This window comes from Bos indicus, chromosome 3 (genome assembly GCF_029378745.1).
Source record: "Bos indicus isolate NIAB-ARS_2022 breed Sahiwal x Tharparkar chromosome 3, NIAB-ARS_B.indTharparkar_mat_pri_1.0, whole genome shotgun sequence".
In the NCBI taxonomy this organism is placed as follows: domain Eukaryota; kingdom Metazoa; phylum Chordata; class Mammalia; order Artiodactyla; family Bovidae; genus Bos; species Bos indicus.
In genome coordinates this window covers 14,059,394-14,084,949 of record NC_091762.1, presented here as the reverse complement: position 1 = coordinate 14,084,949, position 25,556 = coordinate 14,059,394, and the positions used below count along the sequence as shown (strand labels likewise).

The 25,556-nt window shown below is 49.8% G+C and overlaps 1 protein-coding gene across 10 annotated transcripts in view; it reads right to left on the bottom strand.

The window, feature by feature from the left end:
- Positions 1 to 25,556, bottom strand: part of ARHGEF11 (Rho guanine nucleotide exchange factor 11) — a 116,349-nt gene that overhangs the window by 12,961 nt on the left and 77,832 nt on the right. For 5 of the 10 annotated variants that reach the window (XM_070784438.1, XM_070784391.1, XM_070784409.1 and 2 more), the window contains 17 exons: positions 23,196 to 23,315; positions 21,293 to 21,338; positions 20,649 to 20,725; positions 19,406 to 19,543; positions 15,958 to 16,032; positions 15,681 to 15,782; positions 14,519 to 14,617; positions 13,303 to 13,345; positions 12,125 to 12,221; positions 11,852 to 11,974; positions 9,133 to 9,156; positions 7,995 to 8,139; positions 7,587 to 7,686; positions 6,792 to 6,821; positions 3,688 to 3,814; positions 304 to 483; positions 168 to 215 (listed from right to left, as the gene is read on the bottom strand). In XM_070784438.1, coding sequence (XP_070640539.1) covers positions 168 to 215; positions 304 to 483; positions 3,688 to 3,814; positions 6,792 to 6,821; positions 7,587 to 7,686; positions 7,995 to 8,139; positions 9,133 to 9,156; positions 11,852 to 11,974; positions 12,125 to 12,221; positions 13,303 to 13,345; positions 14,519 to 14,617; positions 15,681 to 15,782; positions 15,958 to 16,032; positions 19,406 to 19,543; positions 20,649 to 20,725; positions 21,293 to 21,338; positions 23,196 to 23,315 — 1,574 coding nt within the window. The remainder of the gene's footprint in view (positions 1 to 167; positions 216 to 303; positions 484 to 3,687; positions 3,815 to 6,791; positions 6,822 to 7,586; positions 7,687 to 7,994; positions 8,140 to 9,132; positions 9,157 to 11,851; positions 11,975 to 12,124; positions 12,222 to 13,302; positions 13,346 to 14,518; positions 14,618 to 15,680; positions 15,783 to 15,957; positions 16,033 to 19,405; positions 19,544 to 20,648; positions 20,726 to 21,292; positions 21,339 to 23,195; positions 23,316 to 25,556) is intronic. The other 5 variants (XM_070784399.1, XM_070784417.1, XM_070784421.1 and 2 more) reach the window with 5 other exon arrangements.

Sequence of the window (25,556 nt, the reverse complement as noted above, 5' to 3'; positions counted from 1 at the left end):
AAGAGGTCAAACGTGGGGTGTGTCCCCCACTCCCCTGCCCAACCTGCTTGTCCTGGGCCCTCGGAAACCAGGGAGCCAGGAAGAGGAGTTGCACTGCCAACAGGCCCGCAGAAGGCACGGCTGGGTTGGGGACACCTAACAGAGACGCTGCTGCGCCCATCACTCACCTGCGGCCCATTTTGGGGGTGAAGGGAGGGGTTGGGTTCTCAAGAGACCTGTGGAGAGAATGTCAACTCTGAGCCACCCTAGGCTGCCTGGCCCCCAAGATACCAGTGGGCGGAGCCCTCCCCGAGCCCCGCCCACCTGGTGGAGAGGCTGGAGGCAGACGAGGAGGCTGACTGGTGCAGGCGGGCGGCCTCCGCGGCGGCGTCCATGTCCACGTCGCTGCGAGAGCGGGGCACGTTCTCCGCCTTCCGGGACCGCTTCATCTCCTCCCGGCCCTTCAGGCTCTCAGAGCGGCCCAGGCGAATCTCTGAGCGTGAACTGGGTGGAAACAGCAAGAGACTTTGGGGTCTCACATCTGACCAGCTCTGACCTGCTACTCCATCTCAGGGCCTGCCTTGGCACTGCAGGCTTCCACTCCAAACACCAGACCCAACGTGCCCAAACTCCCCGTGGCAGACACTGCTCAGTGACAAACCGCTTTTACTACAGACTCCTTCCTCTCCCCAGCTAGGCTTGATGGACAGAGCCTCTCATCTTCCTCTTTCCTTTAAAAAAATTTTTATTTATTTATCTTTTGGGTGTGCTGGGTCTTTGTTGCTATGTGGGCTCTTCTCTAGTTGCGGTGTGCATGGGCTTCTTAATGTGGTGGCTTGTCTTGTTGAAGAGCACGGGCTCTACGGCATGCAAGCTTCAGAAGCTTCAGGGTTGGGCTCATCACCTGTGGTTCCCAGGCTCAACAGTGGTGGCCCCGCGGGCTTAGCTGCTCCGCGGCATGTAGGATCTTCCCAGACCAGGGATCGAACCCATGTCTCCCGCACTGGCAGGCAGATACTTTACCACTGAGCCACCAGGGAAGCCTTCATCTTCCTCCTGACTGATCAGAAAGGGATCCCAAAAGGAAGCTAAAATCTGGGACTTAATAGAATCAGACTTGTGGTGTATCTGGATGCCAAAGGCCCTGAGTCCCCATCAGGCTGCTGTGGACACCAAAGTCTATCACCAGGAACCATGAGGTCCTACCCTCCCTGACCCCGCCGTCTCCTGGCCGGCTCACCTGGCCCTCTGCTCTGGAATGGGTTGGTGCCCACCCGTTCCAGGGCACCAGAGTCCAGGAGAGCTGGACTCTGCTCGAGGCACAGCTCTCCTTGTACAAGTACCCCCTCACATACTCTTTAGCATTCTCCATACTGCCTGTCAGAAAAGTCTATCTGAATTCCCACCCCTCCAGTTGCGATGTGGATAGTGGATTTCTTCTGTTCTTATCCTGAGAGCATCCTTTCTAGGCTTCCAGCCCCCTCGGAGCAGAGCAGCTTCGAAGGGTCCTTCAGGGGCATGCTTACTGATGGGCAGAAGCCTGCTCCCTGGCCTGCCATTCTTGGTCACTGAGTGTCTGTGGGGCTTGAGATGCTGACGACTGGGTGCTGCTCTTTTTCAAGTCCTGCAGTGCATCAGCCCTGTGACAGCTGGCATCTCTGACCCCTAGCTGCCCCAGGATGGTGCCTCCCCCCATGGCCCTGCTGGGCTGGTTCTTTGCTGACATTATTGCTAATCTATTTGCTGCTCTGCATCTAGGACCACAGAAGGCCTGGGGAGTCTGGAGAGTTCTTAATAGCACAGCAGACTGCTGCAGAGAAGGAGCCAAATGGCCTGGTCTCCATTCATCAAGTCTGAACTGCCAAGGGATCCAAATGCCGCTCCCCTCTGGGTTCCAACAGTTTGTCTGCAGGGTTAGAACCCACACTGTCAGCTGATCCCCTACTGAACTCACTCCTTGAAGCCTGTCAGGACAATGCCAATACAGACTACCTCAAAACACTTGCACCAGTGCCCCACAATGGGTCACTTGAGCATCTCTCATCAAACCTTGTGCAATGAGGTTCCTGGGGCTTCTTTCAAGTACCCAGAAGTGAGCAATGATCCCAAGAAGGAAGGCATACAACCCTTCTCTAGCCACAAGTTCCTAGGTTACCGCTGTCTAGAACCGGGGGCTTCTTATACCTGTTTAGTTTCTACAAAAACCTTTGACACACTACGCTGCCGATGTCATTTCTTCCAAGACTGTCAGTGAATTTATAATCACCAAATCCAAACGCTTCTGCCAGGATCCTATCCTCACCAATGTCTCAGGGAAAATTTACCTAACAACTTTAAGAATACGTTTACAAATGGTCTCAAATATTTCCTCAAAGTGCTGACAATATATCTTATAATTGTATATTTGATATATCTCTAAGATCACACCTACCTCAGCAATCATATAATTTGTATACTTAATTTACTCAATAACATTAGAACTCAACCTCTGTTGTTGTTTTGTTGTTTAGTTGCTAAGTTTTGTCTGACTCTTTGCAACCCCATGGACTGTAGCCTGCCAGGCCCCTCTGTCCAGGGGACTTCCCCAGGCAAGAATACTGGAGGGGGTTGCTGCTTCTTTCTCTAGGGGATCTCAGCCTCTGACCCCGGCACAAATCTAACCTTTATCTTGCCTAAATCTTTGTTAATTCTCACTATGGCAAAACCTTTTAACATATATTAAGCTTACAAAGGCTTAGTATAAACAGAACGGAGTAACCCTGCACACAAGCAGGAATTCTGATAACTAGTTACTTCAGGGGTAAATGAATGGTTTGATTGTGCAGGCTGATTCATGCCTTTGGGCCTGCATATAGTGCAGCTCAGCAGTGTACACAGGAACTAGTTTTGCACACACAGACCACATTTATTATACCTCAAGTGTGACTTAAGGAAGGTGCAAGGATGTTTCTGACTACAGGCAGTTTTTACTTTAAGTGCTGGCTGTAGAATGTTAGACCTAACTTGATGGTTGTCACGTCACAGTCAAGAGCAAGTCCGAGAGTACGTGTCAATGCCAGAGAAGGGTTCTTCTTCGAACCCGGCCAGAGATGGAGAACGTGAGCAATACCACAGCCTCTGCTCCCCTTGTTCTTCTAGAAGAACACTTCATTTTGAATCAATGGCCTTGATACACTCTTTGGTGATGTGGATATCTGATGCCCATTATGCTATCTGCCTTTATAGCACCCAACAGAACCTCATCTTTAGCTCTCTTCTTCATGGGCACCAAAGACTGTCTTAACCCGACTTCCTTACTTTCCAAGATTCCCCTTTGCCAGCCCCTGCACCCTCCACCCCACCTGCACTCTTCCCTAGCTGTATCATTCTGGGCTTCCTGACTACTTGCTTTAGAACACAGTCTAGCTCATTCTCAATGTGGAGGCTGCTGAGTGGCCAGGGAGTGAATCCACAGGAATTTTAAAGGCACATGATTCCTGCTGGAAGGTCGGGGGCCCTGCTCTCTCGCCTGCTGGCCTGATCACCAGCACACAGTATGTCTTCTTTTGAAGACACCCAGGCAGGAAGGTTGGGGGAGAGGGAGAGAGCACTACAGCAGGAGCCTTACAGTATAGTGGGGGGGTGAGGTAGCTGGCACTGAGCCCTGCTCCGCCCCTGCCAGTGCTCCCCTCTCTGGGCAGCCAGCAGGCCCCGTCCAGCCACTGTTACCTGTTGCTCTCCAGCAGGTCCTCGGGAAAGCTTCCTGTTGAGAGGCGCTGCGTCCCGGGTTCCGGGGCATCGTACTGCTGGTTGTTCTCAAAGTGCTGAATGATGTTCCTCACGTTGCCGGGTTTGACTGGAAGCAGAAAGATAATGAAAGATACTCTGCTTTCAGTTCAGGGACGACTCCTCAGGGCCCTCGCTCCCCTCAAGCCCAGAAGACAGTGATGAGTAAGCATGGATGAGAACAGTATGGGGCTGAAGTCAGGAGACACGGTTCGAGTTCTGGCTCTTCCACTGTGGGGTGTGGCACGCGCAGTCCCCCCACCTTTCTGGGGCTACTCTTTCTTCAGGTGCAAAATGAGAGGCTTTGGAAATACATTTGCGCTGCATATTTCTTTTGGTTCGCACATTCTTTATTACAATGACTCTCACACTTAAGAATCGTTACTAGGTTTCTAGGTTTTTCCCAAGAGCCATATACAGGCTTAAAAAATAGCCAGGAAGACCAAAAACACATCTACCTGTAATTTGGCCAGGTTGCCAAATTATACCAAGCACTTCTCAAATTTATACCACTTTCAGAGTTCGCTATTGTGTTTTTCCTCGACTTGCCTTCCTGTTCTTTCTGCCTCTACTCCTGCCTCTTCATCTCCATCATTAAAGAATCAGACACTTCATTACCAGTGGTGGGTGGGGAGTGGGTCTTAGAAGGACAGATGTCACTCTCTGGCATTCAAAGCTAAGACAAAAGAGAGCTGTCTGTGTTCCAAGTAGAGAGGGCATCTAAGAGTAAAAAGGCGTAGGTGATATTACCACATGGAGACCCTGGAGAAGAGAGCTCAGGCTGGGGGCTCAGTGGCTCCCATCTTCAAAGAGGATTTGCTAAGCTCCAGGTCCAGGCTGTCAGAACAAGAGATGGGCTAAAGATGCCACTCTGCCTGGACCAACAGGAAGGATAAGTGGGATGCAGAAGGTAAGACAAATATCCCTGGGTGCCAGGCCCTGATCCTATCTGTACTCACCAGAGACTCTGCCATCGACATACACAAATCTCAATCTCCCTGTGGATCTAAACCTGAGATTCATAAGAAAATTTCCAAGCCAGAAGAAACAGGAAAACATTTAACTGGGCTCTTCAAAGCTCACCATTCCACATCCTTTAGACAGGTAACGCTTTTCTGAAACTGCAGAATAGGTGGCTGTGTGTATGTGGTAGGAGTCAAGGCTGTTGCCATCACTCTCATTTTGGAGGTTAGAGTCAGAGCTGCCTGTCCCAGACTGAATGTACACCTGGGCCCTGGGGCAACTGCAGCAGCCAGGGGCAGCTGTGCAGCCACAGCCCGGAGCATCCCTGGCTGGGGGATGATGCGGGAGCCTGGGAACGTCCTAGAACACAGCAACTCCGGGCAGAGCCCATTGTTCCCCCTCCCCTGGGCCACTTGGAAAAGGCCCAGTTCTTGGGATATAGTTACACCCTAGCTTACACCCCAGACAAGGAACAGGTGTGGCCCTGAGATTTGGTATAACTGAATAACCCAGAGTAACAGGGGAAAAAACACGTAGATAGGAACGCATTTTTGAAAAGAGCAAAGTTTTTACCAGCAGCCTTTGCTCTCCTTCCTCCATTCTCTGAATAACAATGAAACAAAGTAAAAGTGAATTATATGTCACTAACAATCAGATACACTAACTAATAAACCAGGCTGATGGCTGATGATCATAAATGGCAAGTTTCTCAGTAAATGAGGTTTTCTAGCTTTGGTGGGTGTTTGGTTTTAGATGTGCATACAGATTTGTCTGATGTCCTGGGAACTTGGGAACACCAAATCAAATCAAGAGATGACAATAGAAAGATCTGACTCAAAGAGATGGTGAATACCCAGCATCCTTATCCTGCTCCTGGGATCAGCAACTCCACCCTGGGTGTTCCTGGCCCCTCACAGGCTGACTCAAAGCAAGCAGCCGGGGCAGGTCTTAGGCATGATGCTTACCTCATGCCCACCTCAAGGAGGGTGGATGGGAGGAAGTATGTGCTGAGAAATAAAAGTCTGTGTTTCAAAGCCATTTTTTCATTTTTTCCATTGTTTTACAGACTCCCCCCTTCCCTGTCCCAATTATTCTTTACTTTTATTGTTTATAATAGCATAACAAGGCTAGGGATTTAACTTTAAAAATAACTTTGAAAATCATTATTCTAAATCATCGTTTTATATAAAGTGAATTCTAGCAATTGATTAAACTTCTGACTGCATCTCACTGCTCTCTCTCCCCTTGATTTACTATCGAACCTAGAGAATATTAATCACTTAATTAATTCTAAGCATATGGACTTCACGGATGGGAAAGGAACCTGTCCAACTCCAGGTTCTAAGTTTCTTTGGGTTAATGCCAATTATATATGTATTTATTTTTAAAAATACACAGATTTTAGAAGATATTAGGTCCTCTAATATACACACATTAAGGTCATTCTTTTTCAATGTTGCAGTGACACTGGCAAAGTTTTAAGAGTCAGAAGAGATGCAAGTGCTACAGAGAAGGGCTTAAGCAAACGAGATGACAGAAATTAAAATACCTCAAGGCAAAACTGCTGAAGACCCATTATTAGCTAAAAAACAAACAAACAAAAAAAACCCACCTAACATTCAAAAAATGAGGATTTTATTACAGCAACTGAAAACAAAAACCTGGGGAGCTTGTGCAGGACATTTCAGTGTGAGAGTTCCCCTCACTTACACAGAGCCTGGACTCTTGGAGCCACCCACAGAGAGGTGACAGAACGAGAAAGGCCCCAGGTCGCGGAACATCGCGGAGGGCCCAGGAGCTGGCCTCTGCCAGCACCGCCAGGAGGAGCAGTACCTGGGGGGCGGCCCGGCCCCTCCCACCCTGCATCAGGCAGTATGTGCCCAGTGTGCGGGCAGGAGCCCCTGGCAGGGGCTTGTCCTGGGGAGCTTTAGCAGCATGGAGCCACACACAAGAGCAATGGAGTGCGGAAAGGGAGGAAGGATGGGCAGAACGGGAGAAGATGAAGGAGAGGGGAAGGAAAGGACTTGGAAAATGGAAACTCAATGCTAATGAAAAGAAAAACCCAAATAAAATGGTCCTTTTACCTTCCACAGGGGACAAGGGAATATAAAATGCTAAAAGAAAACAAACAAAAACAAAAGCAAACCATGAAAAATCAAATTAATGTTTCGAGTCAAAATAAAAATTACATCAAGCTGGGAAAATGAAAGGTAGTGGCAAAAACCGGGATTGATCTAGTGGAGTCCCCTCCTCCCTGCCTTCCTCAGGCAGTGATTTCAGGAAAGGCAGGAGGCCTGCACCACGGTCCTTCCCAGATTTCCAAGACTAACATGGGGATCTTAGGATAACTGGGAGCACCAGCAGCAACGCCAGACAAACGACACACAGCTGGGAAGAGATCGGTGACTGGATCCACGGAGGTCTGGGTTTCTGATGGCATGACGGAGCCTCTGGGTCCCAAACCTGCCCTCTTTCCACTCAGGTCAGCTTAACAGTCATTGAAACCCTCCATCAAGGGCCTATAATTGCTCCCAACACACAGGCCCTCAGGAGGACAGACAAGTCCATGGGTGAAGATGAAGGAGGCCCCAACTGTCAATAGGGCAGTCTTTCCAAGGAGAGGGATACCCCTCTGCATGGTTATTCGGTATCTCTGAGCTCCTAGACCTAAGCACTGGCATGACCTCCGTGGCTCTGGAGCAGGACCCTGTACCTCAGGAGCCCGTGCTGGGTGTGGCAAGGATGCAGGAGCACTGAGAGGAAGCTGACCTTGGAGTTCAGGTCTCTGGCTCCCAGAAGCACAGGAAGGCCGCCTGCTAACGTACTGGCCTTGAAGGGCCAGAGGCCCCTACCCAAGGCTTTGCTCCCCGAATACTCACTGCTCTGGGAAGAGGTTTTGGGCTTCCCGATGTACTTGAGAATGGGGTTTCGCTTCTTGTCCTCCAAGGCATCCTTGTCTTTCTTGGAATTGCTGCTCTGCTGAGACAAGAAACACTAGGGTTTGTAGAAGGCCTCGGGAGCCAGATTGGGCACTGATCACCTGGCCACTTCCCTTAAGACTGGCTCTAAACAAGCAGCTGGTGGAAGACTCATGCTTGTACCCTAACTAGCACATTTGCTTCTGGCCAGGGACTGGAGGGAGGGGGAGAGAGATCTAGTCTGGCAATTCTTAATGACTCCGTGTCCAAAGGCAGCAGGACGAGCCAGGCAACCGGAGAGGGCTCTTCCGGCTGCCTCAGTGCAGGGATCTCGCCAAGAGATGCTCCTGTCTTGGGGAGCTCTGTCACCTTCTTGGTTTTCGGGAAGAAGGGTAGCCACTTGTCTTTGTCAGGAGCGGACTGGGCCTTTTCAGCCGTGTTGGGAGGTCGTGTTTCTCGAAGACGGATGCCCGCATGGCTCATGTAGGTATTGAGGGCGAAGCCCATGGGGCCGCTGTAAGAGAGGAGCAGGTGGTGAATTGGAAGCCAGTGGAAGGGCTGGGACTCTGCGGGCAGGGTGTGTGTGAGGGTGGAGTGGTGGTGGTGTTTTGACTTGCATGACTCCCAGAAGAAGTCAGAATTCTTTTCCTATGCAGAACTCTGCCCAACCAAGGAAGAGTGGGCAGTAGAAGGACGTATAAGTTCATCAAAACAAAAGCAAATAAGCCACAGGCGTGCCTGGAGGACGGTAGAAGCCCACAGCTAAGGTCCTCAGGCATATACACGGGGCTGGGATGGCAAAGGGATGGGAAGAAAAGCCACCCGGCCCCGGCAAGTCCAGGTAAACTGCCACCACCCACCCCAAGTACACGGAGTAAAGGGTAGAAAGGATTTGTCAAGTTGCTTCCAACTGCCAGAAATGAAACTATCCAGAGTTCTGTGTTTAAAAATGTATTTGTCTCTCAATGCAGTAGACAGATTATCCACTTTGTGGATTCAGTGAAGCAAATGCTTCAGCCCTGGCTTTCCTCCTCTCTGAAACAAGACTTCTATCCCCATCTTCTCTCCCTTATGAAATGTGTGTATGCTCAAGGAATGCATACTCATTCTAACATTGGCTGCTGAGAAACAAAGGCTTCAAGGGGAAAAAACAGTGCCAACGGAGTACCCCAGCTCCCCTCCGTAGGAACCGCTAACGCAGGCTGATCCTGTCACTGCTCCCTCTTTCGGCGGTTTACGAGAAAGACGTGAGGAGGCAGAGGCAGGGCTGATGTGGGTGGAAAAGAGGAGGCCAGGAATGGGGGTGCTGGCAGCTTGGTGTCCTCACACTGAGGAGCCGGCCCACGTTCCCGGCAGTCAGGCCTGGACCTGTGACCCCCCTGTGTTGTGACACAGACACGTGGGAACTAAGCTCTGACGCTAGGGAGTCCCCTGTCCTTGGCAGAGACGCACCGCCCAGTAGCTCAGCCCCACTCCTTCCACCTTGAAACCATACAGACTCACTCACCTCCTGTCTTCCTCGTATTTGGACCTGGAACAAAAGAGAGAACCAATGACTCAGATTGCAAAGGCAGAGGCTCGTCCGCCTGTGCAAGACTGCGAGGAGGGTAAGTCCTTTCCTAGAGGAAGGGAGGGTGTCTGGGAGGGGAGCAGGATGAGGAAAGGTCAGACTCAGACCCGTTCTCAGCTCTGGAGCCAGCCTGGGGCTCAGGAGGTGGGGGTTCTCACTGCTCTGACGGACTCAGTTAGCAGAGTGACAATGATGAGGGTACCGTTCTGGCTGAAAGGAAGGGGGACTGTGGCAAACATAGCCTCTTGCTTGGTGTCTGTCCAGCCTCTGCAGCTATTATGGAGGAAGAGGCTCCTCTTTGTGTCCACCTAGGACTACATTAGAAGGGTTGGGCTGGCACTGAGGCAAGAGGAAGGAAGGTGAGGAAGCAGAGATAATACCTTGAAACTTGATTCACAGGACCCATTTACAAGAGAGAAATGACAACAGCAACTAGTATCTGAGTGCTCAGGATGGGCCAGTCTCTTTTCTAAGCTATTTACATGTATAATATTTATACTCAAAATAACCCATGAGTCAGTATTAGATATCCATTTAATGAGGCAAAGGCTTCATTCTTTTAAATAGAAGCCACTGTAAGTAGGGTACCTGTGCTGTCAGGAATAATTTCATACAATTCTGTGGTGCCGACGATCTCAGAACAGGCTGGGCTGCGTTCTGCCTCCGCCCGTGTCACTGGGGTGGCGGCCATCGCCTGGCTGTGGTTCGGAAGACGAAGGCCCAGAAAGACGCAGGCTGAGGCCCGAGGGTTGTTTCCAGACTGTGCCCGCCCCGTGGGGCCTCATCTAGTCTCATCTCCAACTGGGACCTCTTGTCAAATACCAGGTTCATACACTCAGCTGCCTATTCAAATCTCCAGTCTGATGTCTAAAAAGACCTGAGATTTCTGACACTTGCAAAACTGAGCCCCCAACTTCCTACCACCAAACTGTCCCCCATACAGTTGTCCCTAACTCGACTGATGACACCTTTGTCCTTTTAGGCGTTTAGGTAAGAACATGGAGTCTTCCCTGGTTTTTCTTTCTCTCACATCCTATACATCATTTTTTAGGAAATTTCTCCTGTTGGTTCTACAGTCAAAACACACTTGGAGCTGACCTCTTTCCACAGCCTCCATCACCAAGGCTCTGGCCTGAGCCCTACTGTGTGAGCTACGGGAACCGACTTCCCTGTTTGGAACCCCTCCACGCTCTCCCACCACCCTCCACCCACACTCAAGTCTCACAACTCCAGTGGCTCCTTGTTCACTGACAGAGAAAAACCAAGGGAGTTACAACAGACTTTGCGAGGCTGCACCTCCAGTGACCTCTGACGTCAGCACTGAGTTTCTCAATCTGCTCTGGTCACACTCACCTCCTACTGTTCCTCAAATATGCCCTGGCTGTTCGCTCTGCCTGGGATGCTCGTCCCCCAAGACGTTTCCAAAGATGATGTCCCCATTTTCTTCAGTCGCCTAAGTGTAACTTCCTGGATAAGGCTTTATTTGAAACCGTAACCCACTGGCTTCGGTGCTCCTGACTCCCTCGGCCTGCACTGGCGCAGCCTACTGATTTATCACACACTGCGTTCTCTCCCCACAATCGAGTAAGCTCCAGAAGCACTGCTGTTCGTTTACTATGCACCCCAGGAGCCTAGAACAGTGCTCAGCACCAGTGGGGACTCCAGGAATATTTGCTGAATTGAAATAGCAGCAGAGATCATCTAGCCCAACTTTTGTCATTTTAGATGAGACCTGGTGGCTCAGATGGTAAGTAATCTGTCTGTAATGAGGGAGACCGAGGTTTGATCCCTGGGTTGGGAAGATCCCCTGGAGAAGGGCATGGCTACCCACTCTAGTATTCTGGCCTGGAGAATACCCATGGACAGAAGATCCTGGCGGGCTACAGTCCATGGAGTCTCAAAGAGTAGGACTCAACTGCATGACTAAAACTTTCACTTTCAAGGTGGATGAAATGGCTTGATCAAGGTCATACAACTACTCAGAATTCCCTGACAGTCCAGTTGTTAAGATTCAGCACTTCCACTGCAGGGGCCACAGGTCCGATCTCTGATCTAGGTATGAAAACCCTGCATGCCCATGGTGTGACCAAAACAAAACAAGCCACACAGCTACTGAGTGGAGAAGCAGTAGTGGGGTGAAAATCCATGTCTACGCCTGGGAGCATCCCCACAAAGTCATTCCAGGAGCCTGGGACATGTTCAGAAAACACGACTGGAAAGAGACAGCCACAGCAGGTGCTCCAGAAGTGCCTACGTTCAGTTAGCTCAGTACTCTGGTGTACTTAGTTAAGAATGGTTCAATTTCCCATGAGCCATCTGCCTCCTGAAGGAACTTCATCCCCTGGAGAATCACAGCGTAGCTCTCACACTCAGCGCCAGATATGACCTTCGAGCAAGAAGGGAGAACCATCAGGGAGAGGCTCCGAAGGGAGCAGAAAGCTCCCTGTGTTCCTGGAGCCTGTGGTTTGTCACAACTACTGGATTACTGTCAGGAGCCCCAGCCTGGGACATGAAGCAGGAGGGTGCGACTCTCCCCATCTTCCAGAGGAAGACAGGTCAGGCAAAAAATGGAAGAGGGGGAGAGGCTGGGGAACAGACCCATGAACCACATCAATCTGTGCAGCATGTTGGGGGTGGGAGTGTACTGGAGACTCACAGGATGTCTCCTAGGGCAGCGAGCTGCTTCTCGGCCACCTGGCGCTCATGGAGAGGGTCCCCATCCAGCTCCAGCAGGTCGTTTTCACCGTATAGGCTGCCCAGCCCCAGGGTGCGCTTTGTTCTGAGCCAGACACACAGAGAGAGAAACAAATGTATACCAAGGTTCAACACTGGACAAGGAGTGAGGTGCGCACACACACACACACACACACCAGGGGAAAGAAAAGGGGCGAGGAGGCAGGGAGGGAGCAGGAGGGTGGGCGCCAGACACCTGTAGTCGTGGATCTGCTCCTGGATCTCAGGCATGGCTGCCTCCTGAGCCTCACAGAGAGCCGCGCGCACATCCTCACTGCTTCGCAGGCGCAGGTCTGTGATGGGGCAGAGGGAAGACAGCAAGGGGAGGGGTGGTGGGGAGCAGGAGGTTACATCAGCTCAGGACCTCCAAGTCTCTTAGCTCCCTGTGGTCCCAGAGGGCAAGCTGGTGTTCTGTCCTCCTGTTAACTAAGGTAAGGGAGGCCTGGACTTACCAGGTCTCTCCTCAACTCAGGACTGGAATCCTGATGTCCAAGCCTCAAGGACAAAAGCATTTTCAGGGTGTTACTCATTAAGTGGGAAACATTAAAGCTCATCTCTGGATGTATCCAGATGCTGTGCTCTGACATCTAGTGCAAACCTCGAAGAGGTCCAGTCTTCCCCCACGGCCCCAGGCCCAGCTTGCCAAGCTGAAAAAGGCAAGGATGCCCCAGCTCCCCACCAGAAACTGGACGGAGCCTTTCCCGTCCCTACATTTGCCCTCTGCCTGTGCCCACAAGCTTCCTGTCATCCGGGCCTGGAAAGTGCCTCTTTTCGAGGGCGGCTTCAAACTCCTACCCTCTAGAAAGCTCTTGGGATTCACCTCTCAGATTGACATCCTCTCCACACTGCCTCCCTCAGCTCTTCTACTCAGACTTGAGTGAGGAGGGAGCAGAGCAACCAGCTCGTGCACTGGCTCCTCACTGTGTTACTTCAGGAACTCAAACAAAGCAAAACAAAAAACAAAACCACTCCAGGATTCTGACTCTGCAGGTGGGGTGGAGTGAGGCCCTGGTTTCTGTGTTTTTAAGGAAGAATTCCCCAAGGGATCCTGATGAGTGACCAGTCTAGTAATCTGATTTCCTCTTGGAATAGTTGAGCCAACTGAGGCCCACACAGGTCACGTGGAAGGCTGGGAGAAAAGACCTTGGTCTCCTGATCAAGTCGTGACTCCGCACGACAAGTTCCCAGGCGGGGTGTGTCCTCTGTGCGTGTCCATGGACGACTGCGAGGAGGAACTGTCCCTGTTTCTCCCAGTCTGAGAACAGCTGCCCAAGGCAGGGACCATGTGCTTCCCCCGCTTTCCCCGTACCCCACCCTGAGGGCCCACACAAGACGGACCCACAAGGACACGGACTGACCAAGGAGCCAACTTACCAATTTCTGCCTGTAACATTTCTGGGACCTTCACTCTCAGAGGCTGAAAGACAGAAGGCGGGGGCAGAAGTGGAGAGGTCCACACGCACACCCAAGCGGAGGTGCGAGGCGCCACGCAGGGTCTGAGGGCCGGAGCATCACCTGCGCTCCCCTCTCCCTGCACCCCACGCCCTCCACGCACCTCCCGCCAACTGAATTCTAGGCTAGCGATTTGAGAAGTGGACTCTGAGGTGGCAAGGCAAGCTAGGGCCACACTCTAGGGTAACACCTGTACTCTTCCCACTCTTATTTCAGGGACATCAGGGTGCATGGAGTGCAAAGGTCCGAAAAAGTGACCTGGGACCAGTTTAGCCACGAGGGGGAAATATTTATGAGGCCACTTGACAGCCTCCCGTTTCTTTCACTCCCAAAGGAGAGCTGGCCTCTGTTACCAAGTCTTCCCATGAGTGCGCTGCCTGGCTCTGCTCTACAAGTGCCTGACAACTCGGTCCTCAGGCGGTTCCCTAACAACCAACAGGGAACAACTGGCAGCTCTAACCTCCTTACTCAAGACCCACTGAAGGGAACAAAAATAAAAATCTTGAGGAAAAACAGTTTATTTCCCAATCTCATTAGTCTTAGTAGCTTACTGCCAGATGAACAAAGTCATCTTGGAATTACTTTAGTTGATCAGATTAGAAAGTCCAAGATGGGAACTACCCTCTGCAGGCCAGGGCACTGCCACCAGGTAACCCCGACACATCCCTGGGAGCTACATCCAGAGGCAGAGAGCTCATCCGCCCCAGACACTCTGGGGTCCCCTCCCTCTGAACCCTGCCTTTGGGCAGTAAGAGCAATTCAGGCCGAGCTTCAGCAATCTGGGCTTGCCTCTTGGCTCACTGATTTCTATCATCTGATGTCTTCATCCCAGGGATGAGCAAGGCAAGGAGAGTTGAAGGAAACCAGGGCACTGATCCAGACGAGACCAATTAGGACATGATGCAAGTTCTTTTCTTCTCTAAACATTTCAGAGAGAGGCCATGTGCATTCTACCTTGCCACGTGTGGAACAAAAGAGGTACAAGAGGAGATCCAAGTTGAGAGACTAGAGCAGAACCCAGGAATCCTCTTTAAGAATCTGTTTAAATTTGGCCTGAATGCTTTGCTTAGTTTTCCCTCTGCTTCTGAGTGGTCGAAACAATACAGCAAAACTGTAGTCCAATTTATGACTGCCTTACCGCATTTTTCTCTAGGAAAATATTCCAGATGTCTTTTCCCAAGCTTCGGGAATCCTTGGGGTTTGTTTGCTGATAAACTTCTGCACACAGGTAAAAAAGCTAGGAGAGAAAATGGGTTCGAGTGGTGATTCTCAACCTGGAGTCTTTTTGCCCTCCAGGAGACACCCAGTAATGTCTGGTGGCATTTTGGACTGTTACATCTGCTACTGGCATCTCGTGGGTGGAGTACAGTGATGCAGCTAAGATCCTGCAATGCACACGCCAGCACCCCAAAAGGTCAGTGGTGATGAGGCTGAAAAGCCCTGGCTGAGAGTGTTTCAGAAACCTGTGGTTGATCATTCCCAGCCCTTGGTGTGCACACGCCTCCCCCAACACGATCACTCCCCAGCTGTGACTCCTGTCCACACGTGACATTCTGTCTCGTACGTGTTCATCTGTTGTTGTTAAGGGCCTGTGTTTCTCTGTGTTGTACCCCATCTTCCCTCAGGAATGCTCCTGAGATACGAGCGCTCCGGACGTACACGTGGGTGTTCATGGAACACCTGCTGAGCAGACGGATGCTGACTCCGGCTTCTAACAGAGACAGCCCCGGAAAGGAAAGACGGCAGTGCGTGCCAAGGGCAAGAAGCTTATTCTGGAGAACACGACACCAGTCTCTCTCCTTCCTCTCCCTTCCTTTATGAGCAGCTGAGCAGAATGACAGAACCTGGTAAGGCTGCTGGCTCAAAGCACTGTTGCCGTGAACCCTGATCGCCACCCTTCACAATCGATCCTTTGTCGTCACCTTCAGACTGAAGACATTTTATCACCTTGCCTGTCTGCCAAGCTTTCTTGTGGCAACACTGTATATTTACAAGGTCTGCTCTTTAAACCCCCCACGATTCATCTGTATCCACCTTCATTCGAAAAACCCAGAAAGACCATCTCTTCCAAGCAGACTCAGAATGACAGCTTTCTTAGTCTAGCCCTCCCTCCTCCTCCCTGTGCTATTGATACAGATAGCAGCAAAATCCGTTTCACCTAGGTTGCCCCTTCTTTTCTATTCTGTCTTGTCTTCGTGATGCCGGGTCATGCCTACGGATCTGACTGACCATATCTAGAGCGCAGGGACAGAGGCCAAGCACAAGCAGGCATTCAATTGAGACAGACACCTGCAACTTACCAGGGGACTGGGGTCCGCCTGAGAGAAGATGTACCGCAGAAAAACCCCCAGGTGAGCTGGCCGCGACTTAAGTTTCTCAAAGTCCTGGAATATGATGTCGCTCTGGAAGGCAGAAGGATGGGCAGGGCTGGGGGGGCGCAGAGGGAGGGCGCTACCTGCCCTAGCTCAGCTCCCGTGGTCCCCGCCTGATAAGCGTGGCTCCCTCCCCGTTGGTGCCAGTCCAGAGTGACAGGTATGACAGAGAATGATGAAAGGAGAAAAATCAGGAAACTGTTACCTCGTTGTTGAAATAACCTGGGTCATAATCTTCCTCTGGGCCAATAATTAAAGGCTTTGGGCTCTGATCTACACCCTGGGGGAGAGAATCAAGTTGCAGACATGAGAGGGTAGAGGACAGGAATCTGGCCTCCGCGGTGGAGTCTGCTCAGGGACAGCATAGCGCCGATAAGGAAAGCCACACGGGGCTGCTCCACATTGGCACCTCACCGCCTCCCCCAAGTCTCAGAGGACAGAATCAATGATTTTCACTTGCAGGAAGGCAACTGCTCCTGGGTGGGGCAGAGCAGGCTCAGAGCAGCCTGGTCACATGACATACGAAGATGGGAAGTGAGAGAAAGTGCTCACTTCCTGTTTGTGAAAGATCCGAGGAGGGAGTGCCAGCCTGCAAAGAACGAACCTAGAGCTCCTGCTGGACCGGTGGGCTGGGGGCTTTGTTGTTCTCCTCAACAGCACCCCCGACCCCAAACACACAGCCTCCAAACCCAGTGCCTCCACACGCTCCTCCAGTTACTGGGTGCCCTCCGCCTCTGCTGGAGGAGAGCCCTGTGGTCCCTCTCCGCCTCCCTGAGAGAAAGGGGATGGAGCCAATCCTTTTCCAACACCATCGCCATCATTTCCCCAGCCGGTTCAACCATCTGTGGTAAACCCCCACATCCTGTCTAAAATGCAAGCTTCTCAGCACGGGTTTTCTAGCCTCCCCTCTTACGCCACCAATTAGGTCTATGAGAGATTTCACACTGCGCACACTTCTCAGATGCTTCACTTTAGGCTTTCTCCTAAAGGGGACTTGAGCTCTCAAAGCTCTCCTCCCAACTATGCTTTTCACTCAGTTTACTCTCCCTCATATTCAGTGATTCCCCAACGAGGGCTGTGTTCTGGAACCCGTCTAGAGTAGGCACTGCTCATGCCTCCTTTTTCTCAGGTCTAAGATACCTTCCTATTCCACCTTCTTGAGAGACTTCTCCTGACAGTTTCTCCCCAGTGCTCCTCACTCATTTTTGTTCTCCTGGATATTTAGACTCTGCGCTCAGAATGACTGAGTACAGAACACGAGAGACTCAGGATACATCTAGAGATCAGAGTCTAGCACCCAATTATAAAGGCATGTTTGAAGTTGCAGAGTCAGGCCTTATGCGCTGGACCTGTATTCCTCAGACACACCCTGAGTATCCTCTTCTCCTCTGACACTCACTCCCCTGAGGTCCAGGATTTCCAGGGGGTATTGGATGACTGCTTCTGGCTCTACTTGGCTCTCTAGTGAAATCTGAAAGCACTAGCTTTTGGTGTGTTTGGGAGAAGGATTTATTTAAGTTTTTACAAACCTTACAGTTTTTCTGACTGCAAAAGCAGAATTTATTTATCATGTGTGTGTGCATGCTAAGTCACTTCAGTTGTGTCTGACTCTTTGCGACCCTATGGACCGTGGCCCGCCAGGCTCCTCTGTCCATGGGATTCTCCAGGCAAGAATACTGGAGTGGGTTGCCATGCCCTCCTTCAGGGGATCTTCCTGAACCAGCGATGGAACCTGTGTCTCCTATGTCTCCTGCCTTGGCACGTGGGTTCTTTACCACTAAGAACCCACGTGCCAAGGCAGGAGACATAGGAGACACAGTGCCACCTGGGATTTTTACAGCAGTGGTACTCAGGTCGTGTGAAAACTGCTGGGGATTCGATCTAAGAGCGTGTCAGCCTCTTTCAAGGGAAGCAGCGGCTGAGTAGCTCATCCTGAACCCATTATAGTGGGTAGCTGTGTATGTGCTCTGTTGCTCATTCACGTCTGACTCTGTGACCCCATGGATTATAACCTGCCAGGCTCCTCTGTCCATGGGATTCTCCAGGCAAGAATACTGGAGTGAGTTGCCATTTCCTAAGAAAATCAAATATTGCAGAATTATATAACAAAGTTTGAATTCCCTATGATTCTACCCACTAGCTGCTGACAGTTTCATGGATGGTATACGTTTGCACCTGTGTTCTTACTAACATAAATTGTTATTAAGCAACTGGAATTATACTATATGTGCTCTTATCACTCAAAAATAACAATTTTAATAGTTTTCCAAGTTGAAACAAGTTCAGAGGAGGAGGAAAAGGACTCTGAGACCAATTATTCCACACCTGCTCCTATTAGCCACCTGAAGTAAAACTTCCTTTAAGAACAGGATGTGCACCCGACCTCCTTGCCTTGGCCCTGTAGCAGTACTAAGGTGGGGTGGGGTGGGGTGTGCAGAAGTGGGAGAGGTCTTCAAAGAGCGTCCAGGACAGGAGGCAGCTCTGCACTGGGGCTCAGGAAAACCGAATTCTAGTCTGATGCTGCCATCAGCAGGCTGTCTCTCTGGGTGGTCCCTTAGCCTTTCTCTGCCTCAGTCTCTCACTGAAGAAAAATTCTCATGCCTGTCTCCTTTTCTGGTGGTGACAATTAAATTAGAATTTTTTTTCCTAAAGGAAATAGTACAGCAGCTGGTGCACTAAGCATTTCAATACATGCGCAATCCACTTCCCTGCTTTCCCCTCAAAGACCTGAAAGTAACTACACTCTATTCGACAGGAATACCTAGAGCATCAAATGGTGTGTGATGTTTAATATAAGGCACAGCAGATTTCCTTTAAAAATAAACTTAAGTTTTAAAAAGTTAGCATAGAGAAAAATATTAAGTAACATTACACAGTTACTATGAGGATATGGAAAAAAATTATGGTGGTAGCAGATGAATTTTAAGAAACTTGAAAGAATTTTAAGAGGCTTTACAAAACTCAGAGCTTTCTTGCCAGTGTCTCTAACAGGGAATGACTGAGCTTCTGCCTGCACAATGACAGGCAATTCCCTGGCTCTCAAGTCAGACCATCCCATTGTCTTAGAGCTCAGATTCTTTGCAAGCTTTTTGCATGGAGCCAAAACTTGTCTCCCTGAAATCTCCCCCTGGACCTAGTTATCCTTGAAAGTAGTAGCTTTCAAATCAGGTTTTGGAGAACCTTAGGGCTCCAGAGAAGTACTCCTGAGGTCGGGGGCCAAAGTTGGGTGGTGGATTAGGAAAAGGTCCAGGTAGTGAGTTTACTGTGTTTTCTACATCAGGGTGCCAAATAATAAGATTTTGCTCAAGAAAGGAACTTTGCTAAAGAAACAGAAGGTTGAAAATTACTATTCTGGAGAAACACTGAACAAATCTATTTCCTCTTCTATACAGACAATAAAATAAAGAGCAGCAATCTGCTCCTTGGACATCATTTCCCTACAGATGTATTCACTGACTCTTCAGTGAATACAAAAACTCAAGAGAGCCATTCTCCCGTGTATGTATTTATACCAGGTTCTTCCTTCACTATCTGTCCTTCAGTCAGTGTCTACCTCTAAACAGGCTTCAGTCTGATCATCCAAGGCCATGTGTGGGGAGCCCAGTTCTGAAAAGAGGGAAAGGAGAAAGCCCAGCGTGGCTCTGGTCACCCACCTGGTCGCTGCTGGGGGGAACTGGTGCGTCAGAACCCTGCCGCCGGTGGCGCTGTGCCAGCCGGGCCATGGTCACAGGCGAGGTGCGAGGACTGTCCAGCCCAGCGTCTGACAGGACCGAGTTCCGATTCACCAAGGACTACAGGAACAGAGGACTCTGTGAGACAGAAACTCACCCAGAAGATCCCCAGGGCTCTGCTCATCGGCTAATAAAAATGTAGTACTTACTCTGTGCCTGGCATTACACTAGCCCTCGGGTGTGTGTTACCTCATTTGATGCCTACAACAGCCCTCGGAGGTAGAAGCTCTTATTCCTCCCACTTCCCGCACAAAGAAACTAAGACTTGGAGGGGCTCCAGGACTTGCCGAAGATCGGATAGTTAGCAATGCAGCCTTCCCCAGGCAGCCTCACCCCACTGCCCGCTAGGCACCCCTGCTTCCAGGCGTGGAGCCCGCAGGGGGATGTCTGCTGTGGATTACTAAGGACCCTCCTCGCCCTTGGTGTCTTTCCGACATACTGAGCCTTCCATGTACATTCATCATATTCCCACAAACGGGCAGAGCAGTAAAGAAATAAAATTCCAACCATTATTTAAAATCAGGTTTTAAACATGTTTTCAATTACTTATTTCATTAAGCTAAGTAAATATTTTGATAACACTGTTATGACTTCTTTCATTCACTCTAATTTTTATATTCCCAGTTCATATCTGCAATTAATATATGCAGGCTGAGAACACCTAGAAGACCACCTTTGAGGCCAAAGCCGTAAGCTCTTCTGACTACTCCAGAGAAGACAAGCTGTTCAAGTAAAATATCTATGACTAAGAAAGAGAAGCTGCCACTTCCGATTAGGCCGGATTTGCTGTATCACCCTAAGATGATGTTATCTGTAGCCAGGTGGAGATGTGTTTTTGGTCCAGTCACTGTTGTACAGAATTTCTGTCTCTGCTCTCTCACACTGACACAAGGCTTGCTACGATTAATGCTACAGCCTCTCTCTCCACTTGACTCTATATAACAGAGTTGACTACGATAAAACAGAAGCCAGGATTGATGATCTTGCAGATAGGATGCATCTGACCCGAACTAAAACCCTTGGAACTAAAACTACAGCAGAGGGCCCGGACAACACGCTAGACGCCTCGGTGCATGTGGTGAGCAGAGAACCTATCGATGCCCAGAAAAGGAACACCGAACACGTGGTTTAAACGGGGCTCCGCAATCCCCGCCTTAGCACTCACCTCACTGAGGGAAGGAAAGCGTTCTGTGCCGGAGTCCAAGCCACTATCCCCTTCCTGGGAATCCAGAGAGAGTCGGCCTGGGAAGGAAAGAGTTTACATGGTAAGGAAGGAGCTGTGGCCTGGGGGAGAGAAGGGCCTTTATTCCGGGAACCTGTGCCCAGGGCAGGAGGGCGAAGCTGCCACTGGCCTGTCTTTCCCAGTTTCCCTTTAGCTCTCCTGAGACTTTCGACACTTAGCTTTCACCTATCCACACACCTGTGCCCAGGCCATGTCACCTTCCAGAATAATCCTCCATAGCTCTACCTCCCAACAAGTCTTAGCCCTCAGCTCATCCCTACCCTCTTCTGGTTCCCATCCATTTCTTCTTATGACAGCATCTCTTGGGCTCCGAGCTGCCAGGTGCTGGCAGGCATGCTGTTGTCTAGACCACCATCATTCTAGCATCTCCCCGGCACTTATATATCCAGGGCTATGGGTTATACATTCGTTTCCCTGTCACTTGGACTGCTTTCTCTTATTACTTTATTTCTTGGAGGCAGGGACTGTATTCCGCCCCCTGAATTTGCCCCAAGGGGAGGGGACGATAGATAAGAAGTGTGAACTAGAGATGTGCCAGAGAAAAAAGGGGTGCTGAGGGGACTCACCTTCCGACGATCTCTGGCTGGTGTCACCATATACTGGGAGTATGTCCTAAAAAGAAGAGAGGTCCGGAGGGAGGGCAGATGCTGTGAACCTCTCCCCCTACTGTTTTCCTCCAATCAACCCTTCCCTCAGTCTCAGCAGATAACATCTGCTTACAATTAGTGGCCTCTTCTGCTTCATTGCCTTACAAATGCCCAGTTAGAAGAGCTAGTGCTTCATTTGTACAATTTAAGGTGAATGGTGACCCCTAATGGTGAAAAGGGAGCTTTACTGGTGGTAAAATTCTAAAAACTTACTTGATTTCTCACCCTGGACCTCAAAGCATCTACTGCCTCAGTTGGGCTCGTCACTGAAAGAACTTCCGAACCATCAAGGAGTATGAAAAGCTCCTGCAGATGCAAAGCTCTGCCTCTAAACATCTTTGAAGACTGACAGGCATTGGCCTGAGGCTGACCAGCCACTGTGGAGGGAATAATGTTGCTAACGCTTTACTGTTTATGAAGCACTCTTGTCTATATCTCATTTATTTTTAAAACAACTTGGAGGCAGGTATAGTACTCACATGTTATAAATGAGCAAACAGAAGCCCAGAGATCTTAAGTAACTTGCCCAAGCTACACAGCAGGTAAACTATAAAGCTCAGACCCCTAGATTCCAAGCTGAGTGTTTCAGACCCATCGCTTACACAGCACACGAGCACAGAGGCAGCGGCAGTAGCAGACACACACGGGCCCCGTCCTGAGGGCACCCTTTAATTTTGACAGTAACGCCATCAGGCAGATCCTGCCGTTATCTCCATTTCATACACGAGGACACCAAGGCTCCCAGAGATTATTATTTTTATTTTTTAAAGCTTTTATTGAATTTGTTACAGTAGTGCTTCTGTTTCATGTTTTGGTTTTTTGGCCACGGGGCATGTGGGATTTTAACTCCCTGACCTGGGGTTGAACCTGTACCCTCGCTGCATTGGGAAGTGAACTCTTAACCACTGGACTGTCAGGAAGTCCCCTTCCAGGGAATCACTGAGTCACTTGCCCAAGAGTCTTAAAGCTGGTGAGCACTATAGCTAGGAGGTGAATCCAGATGGTCTAAATCCTAAACCTGAGCTTCTATCAACCATGTGATACTGAGAAATTCTCCAGAAAGTAAAAGTTTAAATTTGTTTAGCTTGCGTTTCCCAGACTTGTTTGATCTGGATGGTCTGAAAAAGAAAATGGATAATCCTCAAATAATTTCTATTGATTTTGGCAAATATTGTTCTTGGAGATCTTAAAGTGTTCGGAGAGTTACTTCTTATTTACGCAAAGAATGAAGGCCTGATGGACAGAAGTAAGGTACTAATGAAGCGTCAAGTCCCTGACTAGGACAGATAAAGGGTCTCCTCCCTAGGATTTCCTGCACAGTGTGGTTAGCTGCCGCTACAGATCCCTCTCAACTGCCTGGGGTCCCTTTACTTAGGCTGACTTTTAAAAGTGCTCGCGTTACTTTGAGAAGACCTATTACTGGAGGGCGAGGTGATAGGAAAAGCTACCAGATGAATAATGAGTAAGATTAGTGTTGGAATATATATCAGCTATGAGGCAACTACCCAGCAGGGGATGGATAATCAGCAAATTAAAGCTGACAGTCTGATTTACTGCATATTTCTTTCCATTTCCATTGCAACTATAAGCTGCTGGAGGGCAAGAAACAGGCTATCCCTTTGCATGGGGTCCCAAGTGTCAGGACAGTGCTCAATCTCTGCGGCGCTAAGTGAAGCCCTGCTGGCCTCTGACACTGCGCGCACACTGACTCAGCCCCAGGGGCCTGTGTGACTCGGGAAGCCTCCATCCTAGGCTGCTCCCTCACACTCCCCTCCATCCGCCTGCACGAGCCCTTCCTGGAGCTAAGCCTGCTGTCACTCACCACTAAGCCACCAGTCTCCTGCTGGATCTTCAGCTGTAACTGAGTGACTCGCCGCCGGGCGCCTTCGATCTGCTCTTCCAGCAGGCTGGCGGGGTTCCGGCTATACACCTCACAGATACGCTGGGGGTGGGGTGGGCGGGGGGCGAGGAGGACAAGGAGGAGGGGAAAAGGCAGAGGAGAGGTTAGTAGAGAATGGACGACTCACCAGTGGGGAGAGTAGGCAGTTATCCCGAAACAAAGGGGAGAGAAAGGAGATCGCTGCCTCTGAGGAGGTGTGTGTCATTTCACCATCACGCAGGAGCAAGAAGAGGTACATGTGGTGAGAACAGACCACAGGAGGCAATGGCAGAGAAGACAGGACACAAAGGCCGCTCCTGACCTGACCATTAAGGCCTACATGCTAAATGAGGTCTTCCTTGACTGCAACTCAAAAAGCAGATATTTAAGTGACTGGCCAGACCAGCACACACAGAAAATGCTAAGGAGGAGACATACACACAGCGAGAACCACAGCAGTTGAGACGAAGAAGCGTGGACCAAGGAAGCCAGCACCCCGTACCCCAGCCCTGAAGCTGGGAACCACTGACACTTATCTAGCATCCTTTTAGCACACAGCTTGGGCTTTGCAGTCAGGGAGGCCTGCCTCTGAACGCTGGCACCTCTGCTCACTAGCTGTGTAGACCTGGGCAAGCTTGACTACGTCCTCATAGATCAAATGGAGACGTGGTACCTGCCTCTGGGCATGGATGGAGGCTATGAATGAGCTTTTGTATGTAAAGTGCTGAGCACAAGGTCCGGTGCCTAACTACTTGACTGAATTCACGGCAGCTATTATTATTTTACTACAATAGGAAATGCTCAGTGAAGCTGGTGGGTTAAATAGTTACATAGACATTAAGTGCACATTTTCTCCATACTCATCTGGAAGCTCCCCACGACCCCTCATACTTACTGTTTCATCTTCTCCATGCCTCTCAAGCCCTCAGCCCTCCTCTTAGTCTCTGCAGATAGTATCATCTGGTAAGAATGTTCCCAACTTCACTCCATTTCAAAGCATCGCAGCTACCCTTACCCTCTGCCCTAGAAGAGAAACTCCATCTAATCCCTGTACAGGGTTAGGGCCTCCAACAGCCTCGGGCTCCTCTTGGGCATCATTTACATATCCTCAAAGTTTCCTCATTCTAATGGCTCCTTCCCTTCACCCTATGAAAAAGCTCAAGCTTCCTGTCCTAAAATGAAACAAACTACTACACAAAACCTTCCATCAACTCTGATAAGTCTTCAAGCCACCGCCTCATTCTCGTCTCCCTCCTTTCACAGCCAACATGCTTCCAAGCAGGAGTCTCTATGTAGAGCCCAGGCTTCTTAGTCTTCTAGTTGCCCACCAGCATACAGTTTAGTTCCTCCCATCACCACACTCTTCTGAAATCCATGGCTTCTTCTTAGTCCTCATCTCTCCAGAGCTCTTTAAATACCCACCTCCTCAAAATGTTGCCCGCTTCTGACTTCTCATCTTGACACTGACTTGGGTCACACCCCTCCCTCCCTCCCGCATCTTTACCCCTGACTCCTTTCTTAAATCTAGGTGAGCCTTCAGCTCTGTAAACCTCTACAGAGAGCTGACACACACCAGGCCCCGTGCCAGCTGTGCAGGAGGAATATGCCAACACAGGCATGGTCCTGGCCTTCAGGAACTCAGTCCAATAGAGGAGAACAAACAAATAATAAAATACAAATACAGCAGCAACTGTTTAGAGGTTGATGCAGTGTGTCACAGAAGCACAGGAGCTCTGAAATTCCACCCTCAGCTCTCTCCTCTTCTCTGTCCTTGGTGATATCATCTAGTTCCCAATTTCAACTGCCACCTGTATGCTGAGGCTACTCAGATCTCTATCAATATTTCAAAATCCAATCTTTTTTTCTGAGGTTCATCCTTGTTATCTCCATGTGCCTGGAGGATGGTCTTTTCACCTGAACCTCCCATGGCTGCTTTAAACTCAGTCCATCCAAAGCTGACCGTCATTTCTTTCCCCTAAATCCTTCTCCTCGCCTCTGTCTCACTTCATCAATGGCGTCACCATCTATCCAGGCACCCAAACTTGGGGCTGTCTTTTCTTTCTTCTCCTTTACTTCTCCCTTCTAGTTGATAAATTTCTTACGTACTGTATGTAACAACCTCGGAGAAGGTTTCCTTATGTGTCAATTCACTTACTACACTTTTCTAAAGAACACTGTTTTGAAGATATGATCACTCCACTACTCAAACCCTTGGATCAATTCCAACTGCTTTCAGAATAAACTTCAAGCTCATCATGTTACTGAAGGCCCAAAGCACTTTCCAGAGTGAAACAGACTGAGCCC